Source organism: Gossypium hirsutum, chromosome D10 (genome assembly GCF_007990345.1).
Source record: "Gossypium hirsutum isolate 1008001.06 chromosome D10, Gossypium_hirsutum_v2.1, whole genome shotgun sequence".
In the NCBI taxonomy this organism is placed as follows: domain Eukaryota; kingdom Viridiplantae; phylum Streptophyta; class Magnoliopsida; order Malvales; family Malvaceae; genus Gossypium; species Gossypium hirsutum.
In genome coordinates this window covers 13,704,653-13,726,817 of record NC_053446.1, presented here as the reverse complement: position 1 = coordinate 13,726,817, position 22,165 = coordinate 13,704,653, and the positions used below count along the sequence as shown (strand labels likewise).

Below are 22,165 nucleotides of genomic sequence, written 5' to 3'. Positions count from 1 at the left end.
TACATGAGACCTTTATAACTGTATACCATATATTCAAAATGAATGAGTGATGAATGAGAAATTGATGCTCAAAGTAAGCCACTTGTGAATATTTGTTGAGGAAAAGAAAAGTTTAGATTCTACATTGGTTAAATACCAACTGTGAGATATGTATATATTTGAGAACCCACTTATGGGTTATTGAGTGACTAAAGTAATGCTCTCCCTCGCGTGTAGGGGGTGCGAATCCATAGGCTGTGTCTCCCTCGCGTGTAGAGGGTTGGGGGTGCACCCTCACGACGAAAAACCATAGGCTGTGTCCCCTAAAAATTCCCCAACCTTCAATGACCCTATACTGAACAAAGCACTTCAAGTTTCATCCTTGGATACATCCCTACCCAGGTAATCCATGTTAATCGAATCAATTGTAGGAAAAGCCATGTAAAGGAAATATAGCATGCCTATCGTCATTAAGAGAATAAAGGGAACTGAAAAACGAAACAACCAGTAACTTTTAAAGCTGAGATTCTATTAGAATTTCTCTACCTTAGTGTTTTATTGTGAAAGAATTTTGTGTTACGATCACCTTGTTGAAACCATTCCACTCTTGATTTTTGTCTCCATAGTAATTCCTCTTCATCAAGGGTCTTTTCATACTCAATCCTCAAATCCAACTCCATATCTAAGAGGAATTTCGAGCACCTCCTATCCAACGCCATTTGGATACTCCCAATACGACGAGCAAGATCCCGTTTCCTTTTCCCAATATGACCATAAACCTCTTTGTTCCATTTCCAAAGATCTGAACTACGAGAATGTAAGGAAGTTGATACATCTGTTCCATGTTTCCAACTCTCTCGAGCAAGCTGGCTAAAAGAAGGATGGGATGCTCATGAAGCCAAGAAATTGAAGGGCCTAATCAATCTAGACATCATGGAAGGCTTCTTAGAGATCAAAATTGGCCTATGATCCAACTTCAAATGAGATAGATGGTATACCACAGTAGATGCAAATAGCCGGAACCATTCAAGATTTTCGATGGCCCTATCAAGTCTTTCAAATATAGACCTTATTCGCCATGTGAATTGTGGACCTTTGAAACTAAGATCCCTTAAGGTATTCAACTGAATAAATTCTTGAAATAATGCAACCAAAAGTAACCGGACGACCACCTCTCTTTTCATCCGGTGACAAAATCGCAATAAAATCTCCCGCCAACATCTAAGGGCCATTGACAGACTGACCTATACTGTTTAAACAATTCTGTAAGGCCAAACGCTTCTGTTTATTTGGGCTTCCATAAACAAAGGTTACTAGTAAGGCCTGATCCCTCATCTTCTTCCTAACTCGACAATGGATAAATTGAGGATCGTTTTGAAGTATTTGGACCTCAATACAACTTTTCTAAGCAATCCAAATCCCACCTGAGTAACCTCGAGATTCAACTCTATAGGAGTAGTTAAAACCAAGATTAGAACTAATCCTATCTTCCTTAACACCACTCACCCTTGTTTTAAGAAAAGAAGCTATGTCGACTTCATGTTCATTAAAATAGTCTTTGATAACCTTTGTGAATTTAGGGCTTGCACAACCTTGATAGTTCCAAATAAAGAAATTCAGTAACATCATAAAAATGAAAAGATTATAAGCAGAACCAAATTGACCTCAAACAGAGGCTGTGTCCGCTCGTACAGTACCCGACGAAACACCTTCCACTATATCAGACGTAGAAGGTGACTCATTTGCCCCAAGCCTTTCAGCTATTTTATTCATTGCTTCTGATAAATGAACACAGGCTAAGCCTCAGACTTTGAACGTACCACCTTTACCCTTGAGAATATTTAATGGTTTTTTAACACGTTTGAAACTCCCCTCCGACTGACTACTATGAACTAAAGCGCGACCATTAGCTACCATCATTAAACTAGAAAATATTGCTACATCTGTGGGGAAGTTCGGGATCTTGTTCTAAAGAAAAGCAACCACTGAATGGTTTGACTCGTTAAGAGTGGTTTTCATTGTTTTTCCATCAATAAAATTGAGCCATCAGCTTTCTTTTCTATCAATCGAGAAGGATTAATAGCTGTCGAAAGATCTTGCACCACCGTTTGGGGGAAAAATTCCTTGTCAGATGATACAAATGGGGCTTGAATATTTTGACCTAGATCTTTTACTTGACCAGGACTAATCATAGGCCCTCTAACAATTTTGGACAAACTGCCACGGTGTTGGGTTTTCTTACTAGGTTCATTAGTCTGACCCAATCGATCCAACCCATTAACATGCAACAGTTCACACTCCACATTAGAATCCTCTCCACCTAATGGATTACCGTAAACTGCCAGCCCCTTACCCTTTAAATTAGTTGAATTAACGAGTTTCAACACATGATTTTCAGCCGAATCATTGTCTCTCAAAGTTGTCAATGCATTAAAACGTGATCTCTTAAAACTAGTTGTTTCCTCACCTCCATTCCTGGTTTTCTGATCAGATTTCCTTGGGCATTGATCAACTAGCATCCATGGACCATACTTCTCCGCAACATCACGTTTCTCTCCTTGAACTTGTGGTTGCGCGTTTGATGTAGACGTACCTATATCTTCATCAGAACAACCTCGTTCGGACGGTTTATAACAGGACTCCTTCATATGACCATAATGACCACATATAAAGCACACATTACGAAGGGATTCGTATTCTACCCTCTAAATTCGACAGTCGACTTTAATTCTAGAGATTAATGGCTTTTTAAGATCTAGAACCACCGCCAACCGAGCAAAGCGTCCCCTTTGCGCATTTTCTGTATTATCATCTAGTTTGATAACTCGACCAATCATCTCCCTAATAGACTTTATCACACTTTTTCTATACATAAACCCAGGAATACCCGAAAAGCATATTCAAACTACGATACTAGAAGGGAAATGTTGCCCCGTAGAGAAATTCCGACCATGGTTGAACTGTAAGGTATTGTCCATATACTAACCACGGACCTTCAGTAAGGGCCCTAACATAATCCTGTTCCGATTGCAACTTTATCAATAAATAATCATTCTCCAAATCCATAATCCTTATAAGACTCGAAGGTTTTTATAAGTTATAGATTCTATTTGACAATGCTTGATATTCGATCTTTCTACCCCAAAATTTTCACAACAACCGATCTAGACATTCTTTTGTAAAGAGTTGGTGGATTCGGTCAAAGAACCTAATTGACGACAATCGAAATATCATCTTTCTACCCCAAACCGTAAAATCCTCCTTAAGCAACTAAACATCATCTTCATCATTCTCTTGAATGTCCAACACTCCCTTTTTTATTGATCCCACCACCATCTCCTTGAACGAAGCACACAAGGCCAGATGACTCACCATCCCAGGATGATGATCATGAACCTCTACCCCCATTAATTGATCCTCACCAATTGGAGACTATAATTATTTATATTATAAATATATAAAAAATAATATTTATTAAAATATATAAAATCTAAAATTAATGATAATATAAAATATATAATTATATAATATATTAATTTAATAATATGATAATTAGTGTTATAATTAAACATGATTTATCTTAAACCATATTTCTTTTAATAAAATGATCTATAACAATATAAACTAGAAAATTAAAAAATTGTTTTTCAATTAAACATGTCCAAATAGAATATATTAATAACAAAGATATTCTGAAATTCATAAAGTTAAACAAATATATAAATCTAATTCTTAATACAGTTAAAAAAAAAAACTAAGCTATCCTAGACCAACTGCCAAGTACGAGCAACATTCAAATTTCAACCTATATTATTACCTCTATATTAAGTTTAAATTTAGTTGAGTTTATTTTTATTTAGGTTGGGTTTTGAATAAAGTTTATCCAAATATTATTATAATATTTTTTTACAATTATAATTTTTTCATAAAATTATTTATAAAAGAAAGAGAGGACAACAAGAAATATTTTCCATCTTCAAATTTATTTTGTTTTAGTTTAAATATGCCAAAAATTCTTATACTTTTTCAAAATGTAAACTTTAATTTTGAGACATTGAGTCCCTGTATCTTTTTATTTAAAATATTAGTCCCTCCATTTAATTTTTTGTCGTTAAAGTTAACAATATCAATGATAAAATAATTTTTTAACCCTCAACATTTATAGTTTTTTGTCAATTTGGTCCTTACTATTTAAAAATACATAAAAATAATTTTTTTTTCATATTTTAAATAAAAAATAAAAAATAAAAAATTTTAAATTTTAAATTTTAAATTTTAAATTTTAAATTTTTCAAAAAATAAAAAATTATGAAAAATTAAAAACATTTTAAATTTCAAAAAAATATAAAAAGATTTAAAAAATATAGCAAAATATTCCAAAATTCAATGTTATCCAACTCGGACTAGCCCAGCTAATCAGACTGGAAATTGATTGGGATATCGGTCCAATAAGAGGTAAAAAATCGGTTGACTCGAGAACCGATGCGGAACCAAACTAAAAAAATTAGTTGAACAAACATTTGAATTGATTTCGATCTGATCTAACCAATTGGCTCCCAAAATGATCGGTCCAACTAGTTCAAAGCAAATAAAATATTAAAAATATAAAAAAATTAAAAAATTATAAAAAAATCAGTTCAATTTCCAATTCAATTGATTTTTTAGTCCGGTTCAACCACTCCTTATCGGTTCGCGGGTAAATCGGTTTTTAAAATTTTTTTAATTTTTTTAGCCTTCAACATTTATATGTTTTTGTCAATTTGGTCCATACGCTTCAAAAGTACGTATTTTTTAAAATTAAAATTTATTTATTCTTATTTTAAACAAAAACAAAAAAAATAAAATGTTATAATTTTTAAAAAAATAAAAAAAAATGGAAAAAATTAAAAACTCTTTAAAATTAAAAATTCAAAAATAAAATTATTTTAAAATATAAAAAAATTCCAAAATTTAATGTTATCTAAACCGGACCGGACCGATTAGATCAAGAACCAACTGGGGTATCGATGCAGTGAGAAGTAAAAAAAAGGGTTGACTCATGAATTAGTCTGAGCTGGTTTAACCGAGCTAAAAAAACCAGTTAAATTGACAATTGAAATGATTTTTATAATTTTTAATATTTTTTAATAATTTATTTACTTTTAATCGGTCAGACTAGTTGTTTTGGGACCAATTGGTTAAACTAGTTCGAAATCAATTCAACTACTAGTTCAATCGATTTTTTAACTCGGTTCAACCAGTCTGTACCAGTTTATGGGTCAATCAATTTTTTATCTCTCATCGAACTGATATCCTAGCGGTTCCCAATTCGACTGGCTAGTCCGATCCGATTTAGATAATATTGAATTTTGAAATTTTTAATTTTTTTTTACTTTTAAAGAATTTTTATTTTCTTCATATTTTTTATTTTATGATTTTATTTAAAATATGAAAAAAAAATACTGTAATGATTAAATTAACAAAATACTATAATTGTGCTAAAAAAGTTTTTACGTTAGGACACCGTTTAGATGAAGAGACCAAAATTTTTAAATAAAAAAGTATAAGAACTTAATGCCTCAAAATTAAAGTATAGGGAAATTAATTTTTAAATTTAAAAAGAATTCAGAAACGTTTGGCATATTTACACCTTTTGTTTCTTTTCCTTAGCTTTCCAGGAATTGAGAGTAAGTCTCAAAAGTTGAAAAAAAAAAAATTAAACTTTCAAGGGAAAACAAAACAATGGATACTCTATTTTCTTTACTTTCTCTACTCTAACAAATGAAAGGATCATTCTTTCCCTTTCATTCCTCGGATTTATTACACGATGGGCATAACAAAACAGAAAAAGATGGAAGTCTAAGGACGATCACAGAAGAAATAGAGAGCAAAAGCAACACAACCTATAGAAGTACTACGAAGAGAACAAGGAAAACAGAGATGCTAAAATCTTTTATATATACATTATGTACGTCTGTATACACACTACTAATGATTTAAGTATCATTTTGATATGACCTAATCATTATCTTCCATTTGTTTTGGAGAAATTTATAAAGCAACTTGGTTTTCCTATTACCAGCATGAATGTGGGAAAGAATGTCTATTTACAAGTTCATCAACAAACACTGACACCATCACTGACCTGCATTGTCATCATTTCACATCCGCCACATCGCACCAATTACTAGTTCTCCACACTATCAATTCAGTAAAGGAAACTTTTTTTTTTTAATATAACCTCATACATCAGAAAATCAGCTGCCTGCATTGCGTCAAATCAATATCAGTTGGACAATATGGGCACTTGAAAGTTTTCGAGCCATTCTTTGACATCTTGTTGATAGACTGTTTGCACAGCACATGACCACACGACATAAGCATTGGTAGGTTATCGTCAGTTGATTGCTCCTTGGTTACGGGGCAGACAAATACTGAATGAAATTGGAACTCCTTGTCTAACTCTACCGGCACGGGTAACTGCTTCATTGATTGCCATTCGTGCTTCTGCCCTGCCATAACAGTCATAAACTTGAGAAGAGGTGGCAAGCCTTGAATTCCTGCCGCTATTGTGGCACTCAATGGGCTCTCGTATGATTGCCCCAGAAGATTGCAGAACTGCCTGGTTAGTTCGTCGGTTACCGTATCCCAATTGGTCGGCGATAATAAATGAGCATATGGGGACTCATGAAGTCTATCAGAATACAAGAGACACCCCATGAGTTTCTGGATTTCAGCCATATGGTTTCCGGCAAAAGAAGCAAAGTTGGTTCTTGTGTACTTGAGTGCTTCATCTCTGCTTCCCTTTTGTAATATTTTCACAAACTGCAAATGATGGATTCTCAGCTGAAGGTCCGAACCATTTTCCTTCAGTTTATTAGAGTTCGCAGCTGCCCATTTCAGGGCAGGCTCCAGGTTCTGACTCTTCATGGCTTCGAGCATTTGATAAAGTTCCTGGAAAAGTGATCTCATAGCAACAGCAGCTTCTGCATCCTGAGCCTCAGCTATGAAACAATCACCAACCTCAAACAGCCCTTGCCTGTAGAAATGACTGGCAATTATTTGGTTAACTATAGGGGAATCAAACTCAATATTTTGATAAGCCTTGGATATATCACGATTAAACACTTTCTCAAGAGCTTTCGGATACTTTATCAGTGCTATATTCAGTTCCTTTTGGGCGCCTTCTAGCTGATTGAGTGGAGAAACTTCCTGTAACTTTTTCTTCAATTCAGCTAGTTCTGATTTATATTCAAGGGTGCTTGACTGCATCACCTTGATTGCCTTATTGATTTCCTGAACAATCAGGTCTGTAACTTCATGTGTTTTAGAATAGGACACCTTTCGCTTCTTTGCAACACGATCAAATGAATCTTTCAGGCTATGCAATTCCATTTTTACCTCTATCCACTGTATCAATTGTTATATTAGAATCTTGCTACAAGAGTACCTGCAAAAAAGCAATTAAGAATTTGTATCATTGAAAAATTCTAATTTCAAAGAACTTCATATATGTGGCAGCAAAAAAAGAAAATAAGACCTAAAAAATGCAGCTAACATATTCACAAATGCAACTCATGCCGGAACAGCAAAGGCATCAACAGCATGAAAGGTAAAGTACATGTTCAAATAAACTTGGGAAGAGGAGGAAAGTGCATAATATATGGGAGGAAAGATAACTCCACAGATGCATGGTTTCTCATTTGGTACAATCTCAAATGCATTAGAAAAGATAGGTTTGCATAAAATGGTACTAATTCTAGAAAATGCATATCACAATGAATTGGCTTCAAGAACAACATTGAGCATATGCTCAATTCACTATTATAGTTAAATAGGAGAGCAAAACTGAAAGCTTAATAAGAATAGGACTAGTCTAAATACATTTGGAAGAGTTTTTAGTCTATTAACTTAAAATCCATAAAACTAGACATATAGCTTTGGCACAAGGAAAGATCACACGCTAAAAAGTGCTTAAATCAATTCCGCAACTTCAGAAGCATTGAGTACAAAATGAGGAAAAAACAGATTTAAGGTAGTTTAGATCCGTAAATACTTCAATATACCCAAACGGAAAGATATGATTTGAACAACAGAAACCAATTTCAAGACAGGGGAATGAGGCCAAGAAGGATGCAGTAGAAATCACCAAAGATAAACAAATGAATAAAAAGAAGAAGAAGAACTTCAATTTCAATAAGCTTACCGAGACCATAGCCTTGAATAAGTATAGTGGTGAAATATATATCGTATAGCCAACCCCACATACATGTTGGGAAAAAGCCTAGTTTGTTGATTTACATATTCCATATTATTTTAGACTTTTACACTTCATTTGGTTGGAAGGGTGGACAAAGGAAGAAGTTCTAATCTCAGCCATTGGATTAAAATATTTTCCATCCTTCCCCATCTCCATCCGCCCTACCAAACATAAACAGAAACAAAGTCGAGAAGACAAATCTGAGTCTCAGCGCAAACAAATTAGTATCAACATTGAAGATGAGAATGGTCTACAGGTTTGCATGGTATATATCAAATAAGTTAATTTCCAACGAGGTTAAAGTACTTGTCCGTATATTGAACTTCTTATGAACCAAAGCTTATGATAATCAAAATTACAACTTAATACCAACAATCTATTTCAAAGTGGCATTTCATATAATTCATGTGATAGAACGAAAAAACTCTTCTAAGAAGAAGTTAACCAAAAATAGCTACAAAACTGCGCAAAAAACCAAATCACAATTAACAAATGAAAAAAGAAAGGCAATCGAAACAGAAACAGATAAATCTCAAATTACCGATATTAAACTTCGGCGAGTACAGTGAGACCGGAAATATGATTCCTGCAACAAAATTAATAATCAAAATTCAATGTTCAAATCAATCTGAAAATTACAACAAGAATTACATTCAATGCATGATTCAAAGCTATAAATTTAAGTTCAGAATGTAGGTCAAATTAATATCACCAATGTAACTAAAAAATTCACCTGAGCCATATCAACAATTTAACCAGACGAAGAAACAATTAAAACGCAATTCAAATGAAATCGAGTGACAAATCAATCGGGAAAACTAAAGCGTCAAAGTTCAAAAACAAAAAAAAAACCGATAAATCCATAATTATTTCATCTAGGCACATGAGATTGAAGAAAAAATTAAGGTAAATGAGAGGAAATTAAAAAGTAAATAAAAATTAATTTAAGGAAAAAAAATGAAATTAGAATGATAGTTTCTTTTTAAAAGAAAGAAATGGAAGACCGTACGAATTTGCGGAGGATCGAATCAGTGAAGGGAAAGCCTTGGTGGGGAAGTAGACGCCCTGTGAGGGAGGAGTAAAGGGGAGGAAATGGCTGAAAAGGGCTTAGCCGTTTTACGTTATTCTTTACTTGTTATCCCGTTTAAGAATTGAGGGTATTTATGGAATTTTGACATTTGTGGACTGGATCATGTATCCTGGCCCTTGGGCTACACCTTGAGAGATTCAAGATTCTCTTTATGGATAGAGGTTAAGGGCTAGTTTGGATGGACGGTGTGTTTGCCTCTGGTGAGGTTAAAAATAGCGGTGACGGTGAGATTAGTTACTGTAGCGGTGAGATTGGATACTGTAGCGGTGAGATTAGAAACAATGGTGGAGTGTGTGTTTGGATTCAAACGCAGCTGTAGCGGTGAGGTGAGAATAAAAATGACTATTAAGGACATCGGATTAGAATTGATATATAATAGAAGTTTTTTAAATTATTTAAAATTTTTAAAATTATTAAAATATGTGAATTTATAAATTCATTTAATAAAATATTAAAATGTATCTTCCAATATTTTAATGAATTATATAATTAATTTAAATTATTTATTAGATAAAATGATAATTATTTTTAATTTTTTATAGTTAAATATTTTTTATAACAATGTTAAATATTATTTTTACAAATAGTAACATTATACTTGGATCAAATTTTAAAGTATCTAAACGGATAAATTTTAATAAAAAAAATAGTAACATAAGACATAACAAGTTTCATTATTACTAGAAATTAGGTTATGATACAAAATGTTTTTACAAATATGGATTCATTAAACTAGTTGCAATGGTTTCCCTTAACATCGTGATTTCAAGGTCACTTTCTCTATTAGACGAACTCGATTCACCTCTGTCAAACTGGCTTGAAGAGACTGGCATGTCGGGTATATTCTCAAATTCTCGAAAATCCTCATCATTTGACGAAGCATGTCTTCGAATGTAATTATGCAAAACCATTGTTGCAATAACTATTAAAACTTGCTTATTGAATGAATAACTTGGAATATCTATTAATATTGGCTATTTTTTTTCCACACTCCAAATGTTCATGATTAATATTAGCTTAAATATAATTTCTTGGGAAACTATTTTATAAGAGATGATCTTGAGTGTGTAACTATTGACTCAACACCCATCATGAACATGCTTTCATTTGTGAGTCAGCTTGGGACAATCTCTCTAAAAGTCATGCATAGCTAGTTTTCGTTAAAAGGAAATCTCATCTAGTGAACCCACATGACAAAGTATACCTTGGGGTGCGGCCAGGGTAGGTATCGACTTGAAAATTTATCATGCTATCACTTACGTACCATTAATGGAGGCCGTAGGTATTGTTCAATGACTTTCTCCACTAAATATTTTAAATACATGCAAGGTTTTTTTATCCCAACTTTCAAGAATGATCATGCAATAGTCCTAGTGGCATTCTTACCTAATCTAAGTGACATGCTTCCAATATATGCATGACATGCTATGACAATTTTATAATATTCACGTTCATTCACAAGAATCAATCAATCAATCATAAAAACAAACAATTTTGATTCTCCACAATTTTTCTTTTAAGGGAAAAACTGAAGAAGTGAATGTGAACCGTGCACCAGGTAGGATCCTAGGAAAGGGAGGTGAGTCAAATTTGACCGCTTAAAAACCAATCCTTTCCTAGCCAGAGCCAATCCTAGACATGTACATTCTCATGACCACATTTCTCACAATTATCGAATAACTTAAAAAAGTTAATAGAACAATACAACACATGTATTTTCTCATTACCACAGTTCTTATTTTTAATCGATCAACTGTGGATCATCTCATATATATATCACAATTATAACATCACATAATATAAATATTATAAAAAAATATAAAACAGATATATAATAAGATAGGTAATTAAAATAAAATTTCTAGCTAAGGTTTCAATGGTTCTATTTTTAGAAAATAAATGGAAAAATAAAATTACATAATTTTTCACCACAAGGCATTCATTGGTTCTTCAACCGCCATCGCATCTTTTCCTCGTCATGAACTTCTTTTGGAAAAATTAAATTTAAGTCCTATGTCCGTTTCTAACTCACAAGAATTCTATGAAATTTAAAAAAATATAGTTATACGTGGAGATGATAGTCCACGGTCTATTTCCTAAGAACCACAACCTCGACAAAAAATAGTTATATAACAAATATATAATATCACATCCATTCCCATATATAACTCAAAACATGCATAAAATCTAAAAAATGTCACTTTCTATGTAATTAAATCATTCAAGAAGAAGAGGAATTTATTTTGATTATCTGTTTATACTTATAGATAGAATACAACCCGACTCAGATACCAATTATTGGAAAAAACAGGTTTAGAAAACGTAGTGAAAAATAAATTTAAGGAAAAACCAGAGCTTTCAATTATTTTCCAAAACAAGATCTTGATTGTGATATCTAAAGTAATAAACACTTAATCAAAATTGTACCTTTTCGATTCATCTAGGATGAGCGCTTTGATTGAGTAGTCTTCTCTGCTATCCTCAAGCTCACGTTTGCCGAGTGTGGGCTCACTTCAAATTAAAAAAAATTTCACAAAAATTATCAGTGGGGTAATTTTATAATTTCTCTAAAATTTTGGGTCAAGTTGTAAATCAGAAAAATTTCTCTAGAAATTTTCTGGAATAATTGTTTTAGAGAATTTTCTCTCTACAACTTTCTATTGAATTCAAGTGTGTGTAAATAATGACCCAATGCTCTTTTTATATAGGAAGAGTTTAGAGAGTTCAACTATTATTAAACTTAATTACTTTAATATTAAATTTTATTAAAATAATTTAATGTTTATCTAGATAAACATTAAATTAAATTTAATATTAAGATAATAACTTGAACATTAAATTAATAAAATACTATTAAGATAAGTATTAAACTAAATTTAATATTAAATTATTAAAATAATATTATTTTTGAAATAATTAATCTGAAATCAAATTTTCCGGTAGAATTCCAGTAGGAGTGTAACTCTTCCACTACTTAACCATTGACGATCAATCGCTACCGACCATCGGGACACCGCTGTTGCAGCCATTAGTACAGCCATGTCCGATGATGCAGGTGCAACATCCTTATGGCACCTAAGCTGATTCGATTGCTGCCAGTTTGGTCTGGGTCAATGACGACCCGATCGGTTCGATCTAGGTACCGGTTGGACCATCGACCCGGTTTCACATACCAGGCCCGGTTAGACTAGTTTTTGGGTCTTGGTCTCGGTTTTGGGCTCCCAAGCCCAATTTTCAAGTTTAACTACCCATTGGGCCAATTCTTTAACTTGAAAATTAACTACCAAAAATATGATATTAATTTTAAATGATTTGATTAATTAAATTTTACTTGATCAAAATTAATTTTTCCAAAAATCACTTAGATTTTTCAAATTATTTTTTCAAGAAAATTCTTTAATCAAAGTCTCTAGTTGAATAATTCTTACAACCATCTAATTTAATTCCACATAAAATAAATTGACTCAATTAATTTATTCCCAAATTCGTAGAATTTTCTTTTGATTCAAATGTAGTCCGATCGAGTTTTTGTTGAGCTAGTGGAAGGACCAATCGGACATATACAATTAGGCTCTAGTGATTGTAATTATGTCCAGAAGCATCGTTCCTATAATATACAATTACTCAATCCACAAGAAGTACCATGATTGAAAACTCCTTATTGTATGCTCTTTACGAAAGCAATTCATCCAACTGCTTTGTCCAATGATCTTGTTATGTGTGTGTTACTCTCATATGATATCCTTGATTCCTTTGAGTTAAATCCGTTCACTCAATACAATCCTATTTCATCTCATTGTCAGCATTATGTCTTCTTAATAATTAGTATGACCACTATCAACAAATAACTTTGATAAATTGCTCATTCGAGAATAAGCAACTCGTGGCCACGCTCCATATTTATCAATCCACACAATGCCAATGAGAAGATATCATTAACTCTTTAATTGAACTATGAATTCCCTTATTTCTAGTAAAGTCATGCCATACAAAAGTCATGTACCCAATATACCGGCTATGGGCTCGATCATCTTTAGAGCATAAGCCTTCACTTTTATCAAAGCACATGAGTTGCATACGCATGGTCAGTGACTAACTCAAGATTTAGGTAAATCATACCATGAATTTCACAGGTGAATTAATCCACAAATGGATTCAGAATTGATTCATCTTGGGTCCAATCCAATGCATCATTCTACCAATGAATACATCTATGTCTCTACTCGTGGAGTTAACTGCTCTGATAGCCAAGACTTGCCATCTTCCCAATTGGAATTGTAGACGACAAAGTAATCCTTCTCAGTATTTAAATAAAATGCTCACTTTGATTATTCTACGAGATTATAGACTCATTTAGATTATCTACTGAAGTAAGTCGTCTCTCTTGTAATGTAAACGTTCTTTACAATGCCACTTATCTTCAGTTTGAACTTTAGACAATCAATGAGCTAATATTTTCTTATCACAATTTCGCCATACATGCAAAATATAAAAGACATAATAGTGAAATGTGAAATTAAATTTCTTTATTTATTCATCATTCAAATAAATAGAAAACAGTTACATGTTTACTAAAATATAGGCACATTTCTCAACATCCCGATTGAGGTAAGTCCAATGAGTGGAACAGATAGAGCTAAGAAGCAAAAAAAGTTGAGGAAAATTTTTTGAGGGGTGGGACAACTCGATAGTGAGACTAGTCTAGAAGGAGCTAAGGCATCGAGTTAGTTCCGAGGTGAATCAAGTCAGTGCCATTTCGAGGTTGCAACAATGGTGTTGTGAGAATGGGTGGGGGAGAATTTCATGGGCTGTAGTTTAAAGCTCCTGACCATCACACAAAATGCATTCAATAGAGGTCTATTGGTTAGATGGGGATTATTTGACCTACGAGAATTGACCCGATTCACAGAATTGATATAGCAGCCTAGATAACCCAATGAAGCAGATATGGAAAATTAGGCTACCTTGGTAAATAAGGAAACTAATCTTAGAAGATTGAGAAGAATAATATGTGATAAGATTAGATTATATTTGATTATGCAATCTTGTAAATCCCTTAATTATAGGGATAGACTTCATCTAGTTTGTCGATGTAAATATAGCTGGACCGTTGTATCTGGGGAGCTCAACTATAAATAAAGAGTCTCCCCTTCAGTTGTAACTTATCTATTGTATCATACATTCTTTGGGAGTGAATACAATTGAGAGCATTTACTCAAACACCTCCAGTGCATTATTTTTCTATGGTTATTTTTTTCTTGTGAACATTCTTTTGGCTTGAGTTGCTTCTGCAATTGGTGCTTTGGAGGAATTCTGCGGGAATACTCACTTTGTGGGAGTTAGGTTGTCTTAAGCGCATTTGAAACGAAGGAACCGCCTAGGGCCGCATGAATTCCGAGACTAAAGGTCTAGCCCTGTGACATTTGAGCGTGCTTAAGCGCATAATATCTCCCAAATTAAGAATTTGAAGGAATTTATGAGTAGTTTACGAAATGCATCAAAATAAATAAATGGAGTATGTTATGCTACACTTAAGCGCACTTGAATCAATAACCTTCAAGTTGCAGTAATGAAAAAGATGCGACTTAAACTAAATCTCAATCCGCACAAAAAAAAGAAACAATTAACTCCAATTAATTTACAGAAATTCTTTAGGGGGCGTTTGGTTCGCCGAATATAACATTACAACCCGTAATCCTACATTACGAAATGAGATTGTGATGTTTGGAGTTCATCATTCTGGCCATCCCGTAATCTCACATTACAATCATCTCGTAATATAGGGTGTAATTTCATTTTAGTCTCTTTTTTAGGTAATCTAAGATGACAAGCGAAATCTAAATTTTAAGACAAACTTACCCTTCATTTTTATTATATTTATCAATATAATCCTTTTAATTATATTTCAAGACAAAAATCAAAATACCTCTTTCTTTTTTTTTCTTCTGTTTTTCTCTAGTAAATTTGAAAACCAATATCCCTAGCCTTCTCCCAATTTTGATTCCACACTCTATTGGGCATTCACCCTCGTCTCCAATTAGGTAAGTTTAATATTTTCAATTTATAGTTAAATCTTCATATTGTTTTATGGTTTATTGCATTGTGAGATTTTTTTTTGAATATTTGTTGTAGGTTTCGTGTTTATTGATTGTTGTAGGATTTTTTCAATTTATGTTGTAGGCTTCATGTTTGTTGCATTCTTGCATTATTAATTGTTATAGGTTCCCTCATTTGTTTGTTTTTAAAAAGGTTCTCTCAATTGTTATGGATTCTTGTTTAATTAATTAAAGAGAGTATATAGTGATATAGGTAGAAAGATGAGACCTTGTACAATTGCCACCATCGGATCTCTTCTTCTGTGTTGTATTGTTTGTAAGTTTCAATTAACTTTTAATTTTCAATTTTTAAATCTCAATTTTTTGTTATTTGTTTAATTTATTTTATTAAGAACAATTGCTAACGCTTATTCGATTAATTTAAAATTATTGTTATAGATTAAGTTTGAAGCTTATTTGCTTTGTTGTTTGTGATTGAAATTGTTGTTTCAATAGAAAATGTCACTAAAGTCATTGCTTTCAATCAAATTCTTTTCTTTTCTTTTTTTTTACAGGATTTTAGGGATTTTTTTTCCGGCTATTAGGATTATAGAATAATTGAAAATTTGGTGGAGTTTCTGTTTAGGATCCTCTTTACACCTGACTTAATTATTTGATGAGTACATATTTTATAACAATGACAATAAAATGAAATTTGCTTTTAGGTAGTTTTACATCCTATCAATTAAAAACTAGAATTTTACATTTCAGCTAAATGAATCAAATAATGTAGTCTCACATTTCACCCGTAATCTTACATTCCCGTAATCTTATTATAAAACATAATTTAAGATTCGGTAAACCAAGCACCCCTTAATAATTATAGAAATTATATATGTACATGAAAAGTGAAGATAAAAAATTACCCTAATGAAGTTCTAATTTGAAGTGAAAAAAATACCGCATCTTAATTGAATTTCAGTCAATATCTCTATAATCTTGGCTAAGGCCTAAATTTGATGTTGGTGTTTAACTTGTTTTTTCTCACTCAATACTTTTCATGTCTTTCATTTTATTTTGAAAAGTTAAATCATAATTACAATTGTTATAAAGTACACAAATTAGAATAAATCTGAATATAATTTACACATACAAAAATAAAATTTGATTGAAAATCTAGATATTATTTTATGATTTCAAAGTTCCCACACCCTCAATCTTACCATGCTTCATTGACAGTTTTTTTTCTTTTTGTACTTCCTTGAAATAATTGTTTCTATTTCCCTTTCTTTTTTGTTATCAGTTCAATAGTTTGAATTAAATAAAATGAATAAAATTGAAAAGATAAATATAAATGAGAAATCAAACTTTTATATTTAACTGGATATGTTAAAATTTATAACAAAAATAAATGTAATTCGATGTAGTTCCTTTTCAATTAAGTAAATCAAATAAAATTAACTGAATTTCATTCTCTTTATTCAATAAACCTACAGTTTATATAATTCAATTGCTGCCCAGACCCACAGACGCCTTTAACAAACTAAATTTACTGAATAAACCGTGTTAACGTTCAACTAAAACAAATAACGCTGCTACTATCCATCATAACATAAAATAATAAGCCTATTAACATTAAATACGGCATAAAAGTATAATATTTATTAGGTTGACTGATAATAAATTTAATATTTTTTAAATAAAGTTTTTGGTTTGACATTACGAGAGTTTTGTCCTTCGTTTAGACTGATTTAATTTAAGATTTAATGTAATTATCGAATATCAAAATTTTTATAAAAAAATTTTAACAGTGTGGAAATCTCTTAAACTTAAAAAAAAAAGTAATTAAGCTTCTCTTTTTTTTACACTCAATTAAGCACTTGAACTTTCAAAATGTATTAAAAAAGCCCTCAAACTTCTTCAAAAAAAAAAAAACAATTAAGCCCTTGCTTTTTTTTTCACTCAATTGAATACTTGAACTTTCAAAACGCATCAAGAAGACCCTCAAAATTTTTCAAAAAACAATTAAGCCCATGCTCTTATTAAAAATAAGAAAAAAATTATAAAAAATAATAAATTTTAAAAAAATTATTAAATTTTAATAAAAATAAAAAAAATTTAAATTTATTAAAAATTATAATTTTTTTATAAAAATTGTAAAAAATAAAAATTGTAAAATTTTATAAAAATCATAAAAAAATTAACTTTTCAATTAAAGTCATCACGTGTCGCAACACAGGGTGACACACGACAAAAAATGATAAAAAATAAAAATTATAGAAAAAAATTATAAAATGCTTCTTTTGTACGATAATTTTTATAATTTTTTATGAAATTTATATTTCTTTGCATTTTGTATAACTTTCTTACAACTTTATAAAATTTTATATTTTTTTTATATTTCTACATATTTTATAATTCTTTACGATCTTTATAAAATTTTACAATTTTTTATATTTTTTTACGATTTTTATATATATATTTTAATTTTACTAAATTTTTAATATTTAAATTTTTTATTAAAATTTAATAATATTTATAACTTTTATTGATGTTAATGTTTTATAAATTTTTTTTCTAATTTTTAATAAAAATAGAGGCTTAATTGCTTCTTTTTAAAAAAAAAAAATTTTTGAGGGTTTTTTTTAATGCATTTTGAAAGTTTAATTATCCAATTAAGTGTAAAAAAAGTACGGGCTTAATTACTTTTTTCGAAAAAATTTTAAAACTTTTTTGATGCAATTTGAAAGCTCAAATACCTAAATGAGTACAAAAATAAAAAAACAGGAGCTTAACTGTTTTTTTTTTTAGGTTTGAGGATTTTTTTGCACGCTTAATTCTAAAAAAACTATAAATACAATATTTTAGTATAATAAATATACAAATTATTATACCCCTATTTGACATGGACACCTGAAATCATGAGATAATATTGCGGATGACCCTCTTCCTCCCATCACTTGGTGACTGAGAACCACCTGGACGGTACCCCATCTACATCAGAAGAATGTATCTTTTTGGCTTCTTCTATATCCTTAAGCCTTCACCTGCACGCACTAAATCTTCCTTGTTTCATTATTTCTCATTAATTCATCTCCTTTTTCTTTTTCTTTTTTTTTTGTCACCGCTTATTTTAAGTGAACTGACCTAACACCATCACATTCTCCTTATCACCTCCCTCATTGTATACTAATTATATTAACAAACATAAATTATTGAATCTAGGCTCAGAATTTTAAAAGAATTTGTGTAGCAAAATCTAAATAATTTGATCAATATTCAATATCACATGTATTGGGTATTAAACAACATGAAGAAATAGACAGAAATTCTCACTTTTCTTTAAAAAACCAAAATCTTTATATAAATTATTCAATCTAAAGCCATTAATTTATGAAATTGAAAGCTACCAGACTCCATCACATGCAAGGTTCATGGACAGTTGAGCCCGGTGTTGCCGCATATCATGGACAATCAGTATTTTCCTTTCTTTTAATTATAAATAAATTGTTTTTTTTTCTAAGTTGAAATAAAATACATAACAAAAAATCATATGTATTTTTTTTATATATATTTCATGCAACTGAAAAAGATTGCATAATCTATTCTATATATTTGTAACTATATTATATATATAATGATTTAGTGAATTCAATGTGATAAGTTAATTCTACATAATTCAATTACAAGATTATTAAAATATTTTTTATTTTAAAAAATAATTAATATTATTATAAAAATAATAGAGGCAAAATAGTTGATGCTTCTATTTTTTAATATTAAATTTAATCCATATTATTATTTAAGCTTTTGATTGAGTTGTTACCGTGAGCTAATTGTGTATTAACTCATTGAAAAATTACAAAAATACCATTTATTTTACAAAATAAATTATATTATAATGAGAGTGTTTTTATCTTCTTATAAATAAGTAAAAACTTATAGTGGAATTTGAAAAAAAAAACACTACAAAGCGCTAATAAAGCGGCTCATGCTTTGGCCAGGGAGGCTTTATCTCAAGCGAATTACTCTGAATATGTCTTTTGTCTTGTCTCTATTTCAAATAATGTTTTTTTTCTCATTGTTCATTGTTCTCATTGCTCATTGTACTTGGGTAAGCCTAATGGCTTGAGACTTAAGTACTCTCTCCCTCTCCCCACTTTTTTTTTTTTTTATAATGAAGCTTTATTCTAAAAATAACACTACAAATTTTAAATCTTCAACTTTACCATTTCATTCAATGTTTTATATCATTCTTAATATTTTTTTTATTGTAATCAGGATATTGGTAAGCTATAAAAGTAACATATTTTAATCTCATTCTTAATGCATTTTTGGATGATTAATTATGCAAATTAGTGAATTTGATGATCCTAATCCTTTAAATTCATGTTTCTATACTTAAGAGAGCATTTGAGAGCGAAGGGAGCGAAAAACGAGCCAAAATTGGACAAATAAAGTTGTTTTCAGGAGCCACACGAGCTGGACACACGCCCTTGTGCTAGCCCGTGTCGATTTCGCACCTTGCTTCCCACACTCGCAGAAAAATGCAATTTTTAGGCTTTTTGAGCATGCTAAAGTCTATAAATACCAATCAGAAGAAAAAATAAAGGAGCCATCAGAGAAGATTAAAGAAAAAACTCAAAGAACACCATCAAAGCCAACTCGGAAGTGGATCTTTATCAAGATTGAATATCTCCTTTTAATTTCTTTGGAAGTTTTATTGAGTTTCTTTATGTCTTGTACTTTTTCTAACTTTGAGATGTTTTTATTCAAGATTATGAACTAATTCCCTAGATACCTAGGGAAGATGAATCCTATGACGAATTCTATTATTTGATTTCTGATTTACATGACAAATACTTGATTCTTGTTCTCAATTATGTGTGTTAATTTCTTGTTTTAATATTTCTGGGATATTAATTTATGTTTAATGTGCTTAATTCAGTGGAAGAAAAGTCTCTATTTAATAGTAGATCTAGCATAATTGAGTGTAGTTGCATGCAATCCTAGAAATATGACGACATAAATGTATTGGATTAGAGTCAAATCTAATAGGGGAATCCATAGATCGAATTAACGCGACGATAGGGGTTTTAATTAGAAAGAGATTTCAATTAATCAACCTAGAGTCAAGAGATATTAACATAATTTAGGGATTTCTACGGATCAAGATAACAAGTGAATAAGTCATTTAATTTAGATTCGTAATAATAGAAGAAGTCTAGGTGGATATTTCCTAGGTATTGTCTCTCTCATTGGTTATCTTTCGATTATTTTCCTGATTCGTTCTCTGTTGCGTTCTTAGTTAAATTAGTTTAGTAATTTTTAGATTAAAACACATCACTCCAATTTGTCGGCTAAATAGTAAGAAAACGATAATTACTAATACTTTTAGTCCTCGTGGATATGATATCTTTACTCACCGTAGCTATACTGTTGTTCGATAAGTGCGCTTGCCTTTGTTGTATTTATAGTTAGTTCAGTGACCATCAAGTTTTTGGTGCCGTTGCCGGGGACTAAAATATTTAGGAACACTTTGTTTTTATTAATTTAGCGATATTTTATTTTATTATATTTTTGTTTTTAGTTTAATTTTTACATTCTAATTTTTATTTTATTTGCTTCTAGCAGGTTCTTTTAGTTTATGACAAGAAGAAACCCGTCAGGACCATTGTTATTTGAAAGTAAAATTGAAAGTACAGCTCGTAAAACTGTAAAGAAGCAGGGTAGAGTAGACAAAATTTAGTAGACGAACAAGAGGACATTACTATTACTAAGGAGATAAGTGATAATTAGAATAATCAACTACCTCCTGTAGTTGCTGCAGCTCCTGTTCCTCGTACTATGTACGATTATGCCAAGCCCACTCTAACTGGGGCTGAATCGAGTATTGCGAGACACACCATTGTTGCAAATAATTTCGAACTGAAGCTGAACACTATTTGTATGGTACAACTGCTTGTTCAATTCGATGGTTTGCAAGATGAAGACCCAAATACTCATTTGACTAATTCTAGAAATTTGTGATACTTTCAAGATTAATGGCGCCACTGATAACGCCATTCGCTTACGGTTATTTCCTTTCTTGTTGAGAAACAAAGCTAAACAGTGGTTGAACTCTTTACCACGATGTTCCATCACTACATGGGCTCAGATGACCGAGAAATTTATGCTAAAGCACTTCCCACTTGCTAAGATAGCCAAGTTGAGGAACGACATCTCTTCCTTTGTTCAGATCGATACAAAGACCTTATATAATGCATGGGAGAGATACAAGGATTTATTGAGAAGGTGTCCTCACCATGAGTTACCTCTATGGCTACAAGTTCAAACCTTCTACAACGGTTTGAATCCCTCAACTAGGCAATTAATCGATGTAGAAGTAGGTGGAACTCTGAATAATAAAACACCCGAAGCGGCTTATGAATTCAATAAGGAGATGACACTGAATAATTATCAGTGGCAAGTCATAAGGACAAAGCCGATAAAAGCAGCCGGTGTCTTTAATTTAGATGCAGTCATCATGTTATCGAACCAAGTAGAAATATTAAATAAAAAAATTGATGGTTTATATCTTTCTATGCAGGTAAATCCGGTGATGCAATGCGATGCAAATGGAGGTGGAATAAATAATCCATAATATTTACCCTTCAGTCCTAGCATGGAGAATGAGTAAATAAATCATATGGGTAATAATTATAGAACTCAAAATAACCCTTATAGTAATAATTATAATGCAAGTTGGAGGCACCACCCAAATTTCTCATGGGGTGGTCAAGGAAACCAAAGATCACAACCCCCTCCAGGCTTTCAACAACC

General features: G+C 31.4%; 1 protein-coding gene and 1 non-coding gene across 5 annotated transcripts; both read right to left on the bottom strand.

Annotated features, from left to right (window-relative positions):
* Window positions 1–5,899: 5,899 nt before the first annotated feature.
* LOC107914351 (protein RMD5 homolog) lies at window positions 5,900–9,352 on the bottom strand. 4 transcript variants are annotated; one of them, XM_016843246.2, is made up of 4 exons: window positions 9,228–9,352; window positions 8,760–8,804; window positions 8,165–8,379; window positions 5,900–7,408 (listed from the first exon to the last, which is right to left on the bottom strand). In XM_016843246.2, exon 4 carries the CDS (start codon window positions 7,351–7,353, stop codon window positions 6,208–6,210), a length of 1,146 nt encoding a protein of 381 aa, XP_016698735.1. In that variant the 5' UTR covers window positions 7,354–7,408; window positions 8,165–8,379; window positions 8,760–8,804; window positions 9,228–9,352; the 3' UTR covers window positions 5,900–6,207. The 4 variants fall into 4 exon arrangements, with proteins under 4 accessions (XP_016698735.1, XP_016698737.1, XP_016698734.1 ...); XM_016843248.2 differs by lacking the exon at window positions 9,228–9,352 and adding an exon at window positions 8,952–9,209; XM_016843245.2 differs by lacking the exon at window positions 8,165–8,379.
* A 12,196-nt stretch (window positions 9,353–21,548) lies between these two features.
* On the bottom strand, window positions 21,549–21,655 carry LOC121222742 (small nucleolar RNA R71). Its single transcript, XR_005920113.1, has one exon. It is a non-coding gene; the product is annotated as a small nucleolar RNA R71 (small nucleolar RNA).
* Window positions 21,656–22,165: the final 510 nt, after the last annotated feature.